This window comes from Biomphalaria glabrata, chromosome 13, assembly GCF_947242115.1.
Source record: "Biomphalaria glabrata chromosome 13, xgBioGlab47.1, whole genome shotgun sequence".
Lineage (NCBI taxonomy): Eukaryota > Metazoa > Mollusca > Gastropoda > Planorbidae > Biomphalaria > Biomphalaria glabrata.
The window spans coordinates 31,480,705-31,491,994 of record NC_074723.1 but is presented as its reverse complement, the minus strand read 5'-3'; the positions used below and the strand labels follow the sequence as shown (position 1 = coordinate 31,491,994).

At 38.8% G+C, this 11,290-nt stretch overlaps 1 protein-coding gene across 2 annotated transcripts; it reads right to left on the bottom strand.

Moving 5' to 3' along the window:
• Window positions 1-3,058: 3,058 nt before the first annotated feature.
• LOC106059997 (cytochrome P450 2J4-like) lies at window positions 3,059-11,290 on the bottom strand. 2 transcript variants are annotated; one of them, XM_056007491.1, is made up of 4 exons: window positions 11,047-11,290; window positions 6,349-6,554; window positions 5,158-5,272; window positions 3,059-4,320 (listed from the first exon to the last, which is right to left on the bottom strand). In XM_056007491.1, the coding sequence occupies exons 2-4, from the start codon at window positions 6,543-6,545 to the stop codon at window positions 3,166-3,168; spliced, it is 1,467 nt and encodes a 488-aa protein (XP_055863466.1). In that variant the 5' UTR covers window positions 6,546-6,554; window positions 11,047-11,290; the 3' UTR covers window positions 3,059-3,165. The 2 variants fall into 2 exon arrangements, with proteins under 2 accessions (XP_055863466.1, XP_055863467.1); XM_056007492.1 differs by having other exon boundaries at window positions 11,080-11,290.

Sequence of the window (11,290 nt, the reverse complement as noted above, 5' to 3'; positions counted from 1 at the left end):
AGGATGCTCTTCCATTGTACTTGTCAACAATCCAGGTACCGTTCCTCAAGAGTACATAAACGACGTATGCCTTGCTTTTAGCCTGGTAAAAATAGGGAATTTGCAGTGGTTCCCGGTCTTCATGGCCCTCGGCCGCGTCTCTAGTCCGGGAGCCTGGAGTGACCGTGTCACTGGACATGACAGATCAAAACAAGACATTCGTAAGACCCTCTGACAGACAGAACACACACTATAAGACCAGGTGAGACTTTTGCTGGCCTAGAGTTTCAAGAGCCATTGGCTCATCTCTTTCTAAGTTTCAAATTGGTCGTGGGAATAAAGGGAATCATGCATTGCTAAATCATTGGATTTCCTGTCTGATTCAGGAAACCCGTTCTTACTCTAGTGACATTATAAATATAATAAATATAATGATACAATGAATAGCTGATTATTCAGATCTTAAAATAAAAAAATTTAATGGTTTTTTTTTTAATATAATCAAGAGAGGCTTGTCACAGATGTGTGTGTGTGTGTGTGAGCAAAGTTATTTATTTTGTAAGTTGTTTTACCGGCTCACCGACAGACTCGACAGAGTACAGACAAAGGGTAGGAATAGTGTGACACTTAGATGTATAGCTTGTAGGGCGACTCGATACCCGTAGGTCGGGACAGACACGGACGATTTAGTAGCGCTAGTTTAGGCGTGGGGTAGGGTCTCCCCTATATAGAGTAAGAGTTTTGGGGCAGTTGGGACACAGCGCCATGTAGTGTTAGCAGGAGCGTGTGTCGTGTTTTTCTGTTGAACGACACATATAAAAATTGGGAGGAAGTCGCCGAGGCTGGCTCGCGATCTTGGCTCCAAGAGGTGTGAGTTGTTTGCCAGAGACAACATGTAGGAATTAATTCTAAGGGACCAGGGTAAGAAGAAATGTTTTTATTAGTCATAGCATTAGATGTTTGTTGATAATGAATATAAAGAATAGCGCTTTAGCGAGTTGTTAGCGTTATTTTGATTATTTGTCTATTTAGAGTGACAGTCGTAGTGACAGTCTGAGTGGCAGCCATGAGTCGCATTCATAGTCAGAGTCAGTCACAGTCCGAAGGCGGTAGACGGCAATCTGGGCAGCAGTCGTAAGCATTGTCTAAGCGTAGAGACACAAAATAGATGTTAGCGACAGTGACGAAGACCAGTCAGCAAGACAATGAGCGACATGCAGTGATTGACATCTGATGACATGGACAGCGGTACTGAACTCTGATGCAGTCTGCGGCGCTGGGTCCAGTGCATGGAGGATGGAGTAGCCGTGGTGGTCTGATTGGCATGGGTGATTAATTGATGTATTGTTGATTATGTCTTTATTGTTTAATATATTAACAGATACAATAGTTTTATTAGTATATAGTATTGAAGCCACTTGTCTTATGTTATTATTTTATGTTATTCATAATATATGTTTGTAGTAATCAATTCATTTCATCAATCAATCATTACATTATTTTAAAGTAGCCATCGATGCCCTATTTAAAATATTAAATATTAGTTTTAATTAGAGAGTTTGAGTTTATGAGTATTTATTATGCAGTCATGAATGTTGTGACATTGTTGTTATTAGTTAATTTAATACACATTCAAAGTAGTATAATAATTATGCAGCCAAAGTAATTACTCGCTCTAAGAGTGAGAGTCATCACTAGACGAAAAGAGCCAATGTAATAATGCTGGTATATATATATTAGAGATGAGGTATAATAAGGTTGTGACCAGTGGGGGAGAATCGGGTCGTGACAAGGCTGTAGGTGGCGCGGTGGTCGAATGGTTAAGCGCTTGGCTTCAAAATCTGAGGTACTGGGTTCGAATCCCGGTTAAGACTGGGATTTTGAATTTTCGGGATTTTTAGGGCGCCCCAGAGTCCACACAACTCTAATGGGAAAAGTAAAGGCGGTTGGTAGTTTTGCTGGCCACATAACACCCTGCTCGTTAACCGTGGGCCAAAGTAACAGATGACCTTAACATCGTCTGCTCCCATAGAACTCAAGGTCTGAAAGGGGAAACTTACTTTACTCAAGCCACAAGATTTACATTTTGTATGAAAAAATGATTAAGGAGACTTGATAAAAGGAAAGTAAAAAAATTAATTTTCCCTTTTTAGACCTTGCGTTCTATAGGGCGTAAAGATCTGTAAAGATCATCTGTTTCTGTGATCTACAGTTAACGAGGATGTCATGTGGCCAGCACAACGACCAACTAATCTAAAAATTACAGCTGGGTGGACTTAGAGGCGCCCTAAGGATATCAAAATTAAAAATTCCATCCTTCAGGATTCAAACCCAGGACCCCTTTTGGAAGCCAAGCGTTTTACTACTCAGACATCGCGCCTCCCACAAATAATAAAAAGTCTACAGCAGCGATGCCCAACCTAATTCGACCTGCGGGCCAATTTATTTCTGACACTCGAGTCGCGGGCCACATGGCCGAAAATGTACAAAACGAAATGAAATAAACCTAAAACAGGTTTATTATAAACTTTTGCATCTAGTACATTAATTAATGGAATATTAGAAGTTTATAATTTTTAAGGGTCTGAAACTGGCTTCATTTCTCTACTTAAAATGTGAGCAACATTGTAGATAGCTTTACCAACGACTCATATTCTTGTCTCTTGTTGGTAAATTATTCAGGCCTAGTTTAATCATCTTTAATTCCCAGTCCAACTAATAATTTCTTATAATTCGTTTCTATATTGTTGTGCTTAAACGCAGCCACACTGTACAAAATAAATAGGTTGGTTCGTCATCATGTTCCACATACAAAAAAGGTAAAAGAATCATTCACTTTTCCTGGTAGATTCTAAATTCAGAGTCCACTTTTAGTTTCTTCGGCTCTCCCATTGCATAAACCTACACATTTTAAATGTCATGGTACCATTACATCACAGATAAGGTCAGAGCCCTAACGTAGGTAAAGATACATTTTTCAAACTTTAAAAAAAAAAAGGGGGGGGGGAATTTCTACATTTTGTAGCAACGTTTCGGCGGGCCGGATGAAACCAAGTCTCGGGCCGGATTTGGTCCACGGGCCTGAAATGGTCCATGGGCCGGATATGGCCCGCGGGCCGTATTTCGGGCATCACTGGTCTACAAAATATGTGTCTACAGTATTTATTCTTGTTTATCTTAAAAATCTTAACTAGATGCCCGTTCAATAAGTCTGAGTTGGTAAGTTTTGGGAATCATTGTCACTCCATAAATATAGTCCATTGGTGGAGGTTGATCTGGATGAACTGGAAGCAGGTGAAATCTTTGAATCAAAGAACTTAGATACAGAAACAGCTCAGTTTTAGCCATTGATTCTCCAAGACAAACACGGCGTCCAACTCCAAAGGGAATGAACTCTTCGGGTTTCTTCAACTGGCCTTTTGTGTCAATGAATCTGTCTGGGTTAAAGATGTCAGCATCTGATCCCCAGATTTTTTTGTCCAACAAGATAGAGTCTAAATTTGGAGCAATCAAAGAACCTTCAGGAATCGTATAGTTTCTAATAGTTTGAGTTTTTGAACAGATTCTCATGACAGACTGTGGCGCAATACTGGACAATCTTTGTGTTTCTTTAATAGCAGCGCTGAGATATACAAACTTAGGTCTGTCCTGAATGGAAGGGACTCGTTCAGTTCCAATATGAGCCTCGATTTCATCAAAAATCTTTTTCTGAACTTGCGGATAGTTCAACATATAAAGCACAAACCAGCAAATTGTGGTCGAGGTGGTCTCAGTACCAGCAATAAACAGATCAAAAACTGATCGCAATAAATTCCTTTCATTCATTGTGGTGGTCTCATCACTTACAATTTTAGAACCTCTTTCAGCTACATAGGAAGCAATAAAATTATCGTCAGGGTCTTTGTCTTTACTTCTGATTATGAAATCTTTGAGAATTTCTAAAATGAATTTAGTATTTTCTACTAATTTTTGGTGTCCCGGTAAATATTTCAGAAATGGAAAACATGTTATAATGGCCGCTTGCTTGTAAGAGGCGAATAAGAAATTGATTTTCATAATAAGTCTTTGAAATACAGGATCGTTGTATTCATATCTTTTCCCAATTAGAATGGAGCAGATTATGTTAGCTGTACTTTCTGTGGTTATTTTTCTAATGTCTACCGGCTTGCCACTATGTGTTTTCAAGTTGTCCAGATAATGCGATACTTCTTCAAGTACTCTGTCAGCCAAAACATTTTTTCCAAAGCCAAAATTGCGAAGTATAGAAAATGCGGCATTTCTCTGTTCTCTCCAAGCATGGCCAGAATTAAAAACAATTCCACTCGCCTGATGATTCATGATCTGTCGATAGAAAAAAATACATTTTTAAAATACCTAAAATTTATAATGAAGTTGTTTTTTTTTGACTCAAAATATTGCAGCGACGAAAGTAAAGTTTAAAATAAAGATCATTCAAATTAGAAAAATTGGTATCATAGTTTCTTATATTTATATATAGATAATCTCATTGAACATTTTTTTTTCTAACTTACACTTTTTAGAGACTACTTGAGATGAATAGCGTTTAGGAGTAATTGTCATAGACACTGATCTGTTTATTTCAGCATCATGCTAATGGCTGTCTTTGGGGGAAGTATTTCTTCATGTCTTAGGATGTATCGGGAGCGTGCTGGCTGAGTGGTTATGCGCTCGGGTTCAAATCTCTTTGATGACTAGGATCTTGAATTTCGGGATTTTTAGGGCACCCTTGAGTCCACCCAACTCTAATATGTACCTGACTTATGTTGTGGAAAGTCAAGGCGGTTGGTCGCTGTGGTGGCCACATGACACCCTGCTCGTTAGCCGTTGGCCAAAGAAACGGATGGCCTTAACATTGTCTGCCCTGTAGATCGCAAGGTCTGAAAGGAGAACTCTACTTTTTTTTTGACCATGTAACTATAGAATCTCATACGACAAGCAATCATCACTTTGCTAAGGGAACTAGTCTTCAACTAGTGCCCGTGAGGTAGAAGATTTCTCTGTTAGTAACATGATCTCGGTATGCTATTTTTAAATGACGCCACTGATATTCATCTCTATATTTATGGATTTATTGCTTTTTTTTAAGGCTCGTGTTTGCTTCCCTTGTTATTGAATTCCTGCAAAGTGTTGAGATAAAAAAAAAAAAAGAAAACAAACCTCATCGATGAACATGATTGGCCTGTCAGAAAAGTCGTCTGCTCTTTTCACGAATGTCTCTTTAATGAGGTCAAAGTCATTGATGACCACCAGAAGTTTAGATCCCAGGTAAACACTGAAATAAAAGGGAAGTAACTCATCGGAAATGTTTGAAGGTATAAAAGAGAAATAATTACGCGAATAAATGACAACATTTTGTGATGCTCCGGTTTTGCAATGTTAATAAAATGTCACGTTTGATTCCAAATTCACTCACAAAATCTCGAATTATAGATTCTGCTAGTAAGATCTTAGATAATATACTACCTCCCCCCCCCACTCCCCAACCATTTATGAAGATGGCTGCCTGGTCGTGCGGTTTGCGCGCTGGACTGTCGTTCAGATTTATCGATGGTCCAGGGTTCAAACCCTGCCCGCTCCCATCCCCCGTCGTCCTGCGGGAGGTTAGGACTAGGAAGTAATTATCTTCAACTCTGAAGGAACATCCGAAACATGTAAAACATTTTACAAACATATTGATTAGTAACGCTCTTAAAAAGGATAGAAAGATTCAAAATAAAGTCTGACGTATATATACAAAATATTACTTAAAGAAGATGAACTCCGCCCTTAAATCTATATCTCTCTCAATAATTTTGGAGTTATTTCCCTTATTTGTCATGAAACAAAATAATTTAATACCAATACGATAATTTATTGGCTTATTGGCTAATTTGTTAATTGATTAAAGTTTCGCTAGGTGAAATATATCATTGCTTAAAGTATCAACTTGATCTAATGATGCCTGTGGGAGAAATAGCGTTGACAATTATTTAAGTGGATATCATCATCTGTCCCTTGACTTCCGTCGTAAGGATTTTGCGACAGTCCGCCTAACAAAAATCCACTTGTCCGAGTAGCATTTGTTCGCAGTGGCTTAGCGGTAAAGGAGGCGTGAAGGCTGAGCGGTAAAGCGTTTGGCTTTAGAACAGGGGGACCCGGGTTCGAATCCTGATGAAGACTGGGAATTTTAATTTCGGGATCTTTGGGCTCCTTTGAGTACCTGACATTAATGGTGGGAAAAAGAGAGAGAGAGAGAGAGCGATAGAGAGAGAGAGAGAGAAAGAGATAGAGAGAGAGAGAGAGAGAGAGAGGGAGCACCTTGTTATAACATAAACACAAACACCAACACAAAACATTTCGGTCACTGACCTAAAAATATCTCCACACTCTTCCCGCCACTGTTGGAACTGCGGTCTCTGGTCTGCCTTCAATGTCAACAGATGACCCACTATGGGCCATGGTCTGACTGGACATGGGGGCACGTTCAGAGATTTCTTTGTGAAGCGATAGTAAGCGTAGACCAGTAGTGAAGTGATGACAATCAAAACCAGCGTGATGAAGTCCATACTGTTTCACTGATGTAAATGAAGAACAAATGTTAGGGCTACTTTGCGATGCTCCAAACACAGTTCTCTCGTTTATCATACACAATACATTTCAAACAAAATACAAACGAAATAAACAAGTGCCCTCATTATAATTATCGTCAATATTTTACATGGGAATTGTTACCTGAGATGAACTCCATTTGATGGGAAGGTTGGAAGGGCCTTGGCGAGAATCTCTGCAGTTAGGCGTAATACCTTTAAGCTCCCATACAGGTCAAATGACTCTGCAGACACACACTCCCGCAGCTCTCGGAGCTGCAGACACTTTTGCAAGAGATGCGACACTCTCCACAGTGTCAGCATCGGGTATCGAAATTGGCCTAAACAGGTAAAATAAGCACCAACAGGGCAGTGCCACGTCCTACACACTGCGCAATGATGGATTGTTCCGACCTTTGTAGCCTCCACAATGGATCATCGCGGTTCGGGCGATGCAAATGCTGCCAGACTCCACGGGCTTTGGTGGAGCCATCCCAGGATTTCAACCACTTGTCATGTACCAACTCTCGGATTAATGTCGTAGCTTGGTTAAACGTACTTGGGGCCTCAAAAGTGGGCACGGCAAGCGCTCCTTCTCGTGCTAGAGCAGGGGTTCTCAACCTGTGGGTCGCGACCCCTTTGGGGGTCGATTGACGATTTGCCAGGGGTCGCCTAAGACCCTCGAAAATATGGATTGTTTATGTCTATTCTTCTATTGCTGTGTGTGTTTGAGGGTTAGGGTTAGGGTTGCCGAGCTTAAAAGGTTGAGAACATCTCTGCTAGAGCATCAGTAGCCTCGTTACCCCCCCCCCCCCCCCACGCCGCAGTGCGAGGGCACCCACTGCATATAAAGATGACAGCTCCAATAAATAGACGTATGTTAATTGCTGCGCCTAATGCCTCTTCTACCAAAGGTGACTTTTCCCCCCAAGCCAGCTAAGGCTTCGATGTAGGAGCTTGAATCGGTGACTATTACAATAGTAGTTGCAACGGTTTCATTTTTTAAGGATTTTGTCCCTTATATGGCTTTGTGTCGTGATTTCTGCATCATAGCTACATGCGGCGAGGCCGCATGCGCCTGACAGCTTATCTGGGTCGTGGTCCGGGTAGCATATAAAGGCCCCATACCCGGCTCTCACGGGGTCTTTAAGTACGGATCCATCAGTGCAGCAGAAGATGGCCTCCGATGGGTACGTATTTAGGGTGTTTGATGCCATCTTTTTGAGTGTGTCTGGGTGTATGTGTCTTCTAGTGCCCCCCTCCAGTCCCGCTAGTGTTAGATTTATGGGAGGGTTAGGGCAGGTACCTATCCTGCGTGTTGGTACCCGGTGGTTAGAGAGTCTAGCTTGCACACTCAAATTAGACGCGATGTGCATGAATGACTGCCGTCGGATCCTGTTTCTTTCTCTTCACCGACTGACAAGGATTTGGGTGGGGAATTGTTAGCAGTGTTGGGCAGCTAAAGGACTTTAACAACATTTATTTCTTGGCGTTTCGCTGGTCAACGGTGAAAGTAAAGCGTCCCTCTTCAAAGGGCAACAATTATATAGATTGCCTCAGGAGAGAGAAGGAAAGAGGAAAAAGTGAGAGATAAAAAAGACTGAAAGAGAGAGAGAGAGAAAGAAAGAAAAGTAGAGAAAAAGAAAAAAAGAGAGTGAAAGAGAGAAAGAGAGAAAGAAAAAGAGGGAGAGAAAAGAAAGAGAGAGAGAAAGAAAGAGAGAGAGAGAAGGGAAATGAAATAGAGAAAGAAAAATAGAGAAACAGAAAAAAATAGAAAGAAAAAGAGAGAGAAAAAAGAGGGAGAGAAAAAGAGAGAGAAAGCGAGAGAGAGAAAGGAAAAGAAATAGAGAAAGAAAAAGAGAGAAAGAGAGATTGAGAAAGAATAAGAGAGAGAAAGAAAAAAAGAGAGAGAAAGAAAGAGAAAGAGAGAGAGAAAAATGAGGCTACCTTTTTTATCGTGGTCGGCGCAGTTCCTTATTTTCGTAGCATTAATTCACTACGTTCTCTCTTAAAAACTTGGTCCCTGGTGCTGCTATTCATTTATGTTTATGTATGTATCACTTTTTAAACTCCTCTCCCTTCTTCCCCACTACTTCAGTTTCTTCCTCCTATCATCCAGCCACTGCATGAACTACTTTCAACATTCTGCGCCCCTTGGCGCCACACTTTCATTGAGGACCTCAGAGCAGTGGACATCAGGTGGGAAGAAGCTTCAGACATTGCCAGTGAAAGATCTTTGTGGAGACAGCTAGCAACCCATAGCACCGAACGGTGCAGGAGAATCTAAGGATATCTAACGCTTCCCTTTATTCACCCAGCCCGATACAAAGACGCTCATAAACATTGTGTGCACCATCTAGTATAGAAACGAGCTGGACTGCAACACCAAAACTTGATTATGCAAGCTCTCTGGAAAGACTTCTTTTCCAATAATAAAGCACACTGGAAAGACTCATTTCGCACTAATGAAGCTCACTGGAGAGAGTTGTTTTACAATAATACACACACTGGAAATACTTCTTTTTCAAAAAATAAGGCACACTGGAAAGACTTCTTTTTCAAAAAATAAAGCACACTGGAAAGACTTCTTTCTCAAAAAATAAAGCACACTGGAAAGACTTCTTTTTCAAAAAATAAAGCACACTGGAAAGACTTCTTTTTCAAAAAATAAAGCACACTGGAAAGACTTCTTTCTCAAAAAATAAAGCACACTGGAAAGACTTCTTTTTCAAAAAATAAAGCACACTGGAAAGACTTCTTTTTCAAAAAATAAAGCACACTGGAAAGACTTCTTTTTCAAAAAATAAAGCACACTGGAAAGACTTCTTTTTTCAAAAAATAAAGCACACTGGAAAGACTTCTTTTTCAAAAAATAAGGCACACTGGAAAGACTTCTTTTTAAAAAAATAAAGCACACTGGAAAGACTTCTTTCTCAAAAAATAAAGCACACTGGAAAGACTTCTTTCTCAAAAAATAAAGCACACTGGAAAGACTTTTTTTAAAAAAAATAAAGCACACTGGAAAGACTTCTTTCTCAAAAAATAAAGCACACTGGAAAGACTTCTTTTTAAAAAAAATAAAGCACACTGGAAAGACTTCTTTCTCAAAAAATAAAGCACACTGGAAAGACTTCTTTTTCAAAAAAATAAAGCACACTGGAAAGACTTCTTTTTCAAAAAATAAAGCACACTGGAAAGACTTCTTTTTCAAAAAATAAAGCACACTGGAAAGACTTCTTTTTTTCAAAAAATAAAGCACACTGGAAAGACTTCTTTTTCAAAAAATAAGGCACACTGGAAAGACTTCTTTTTAAAAAAATAAAGCACACTGGAAAGACTTCTTTTTAAAAAAATAAAGCACACTGGAAAGACTTCTTTCTCAAAAAATAAAGCACACTGGAAAGACTTCTTTTTAAAAAAAATAAAGCACACTGGAAAGACTTCTTTCTCAAAAAATAAAGCACACTGGAAAGACTTCTTTTTCAAAAAATAAAGCACACTGGAAAGACTTCTTTTTCAAAAAATAAAGCACACTGGAAAGACTTCTTTTTCAAAAAATAAAGCACACTGGAAAGACTTCTTTTTTCAAAAAATAAAGCACACTGGAAAGACTTCTTTTTCAAAAAATAAGGCACACTGGAAAGACTTCTTTTTAAAAAAATAAAGCACACTGGAAAGACTTCTTTCTCAAAAAATAAAGCACACTGGAAAGACTTCTTTCTCAAAAAATAAAGCACACTGGAAAGACTTTTTTTAAAAAAAATAAAGCACACTGGAAAGACTTCTTTCTCAAAAAATAAAGCACACTGGAAAGACTTCTTTTTAAAAAAAATAAAGCACACTGGAAAGACTTCTTTCTCAAAAAATAAAGCACACTGGAAAGACTTCTTTTTCAAAAAAATAAAGCACACTGGAAAGACTTCTTTTTCAAAAAATAAAGCACACTGGAAAGACTTCTTTTTCAAAAAATAAAGCACACTGGAAAGACTTCTTTTTTTCAAAAAATAAAGCACACTGGAAAGACTTCTTTTTCAAAAAATAAGGCACACTGGAAAGACTTCTTTTTAAAAAAATAAAGCACACTGGAAAGACTTCTTTTTAAAAAAATAAAGCACACTGGAAAGACTTCTTTCTCAAAAAATAAAGCACACTGGAAAGACTTCTTTTTAAAAAAAATAAAGCACACTGGAAAGACTTCTTTCTCAAAAAATAAAGCACACTGGAAAGACTTCTTTCTCAAAAAATAAAGCACACTGGAAAGACTTCTTTCCCAATAATAAAGCACACTTTTCCAATAATGAAGCTCACCTCACTTTGCACTAATAAAGCATGACAAGCAATACATAAACTTAAAGATTACAGACCGTCACCAGATTCATTTACAAGGAATTGATTTAAGATAAGGCTTCAATTAGCTTGTAAAGCATTAAGAAATGTAATAATGTATTACAATGCAATGAAACATCAATCATTAACTTACCTTAATTAGAAACTTTGCACAAAACTGGTCTACCTTACACCACTTTGATGTTTCCCATTGCTTTGACTCACAAAGAGTTGAACTTAAAGTACGGATCTTGAATAGAACAGACTTTTTGTCTGACCTTCACCCTGGGACTTTGAAGCTAAGGAATTTAAAATATCTTTAACATACTTGCAAAGATAATTCCAACACACTACACAGTTATGTCATGTTGTTGACCTAATTCGTGTTCGACAGTTAG

Excerpts from the sequence above, each read along its gene's own strand:
- LOC106059997 (XM_056007491.1), bottom strand. The coding sequence starts at position 6,545 with ATGGACTTCATCACGCTGGTTTTGATTGTCATCACTTCACTACTGGTC. Across the intron at positions 5,273-6,348 it reads GAGTGTGGAGATATTTTTAG|TGTTTACCTGGGATCTAAAC; the intron begins GTCAGTGACCGA and ends CTTTTATTTCAG. Across the intron at positions 4,321-5,157 it reads CAATCATGTTCATCGATGAG|ATCATGAATCATCAGGCGAG; the intron begins GTTTGTTTTCTT and ends TTCTATCGACAG.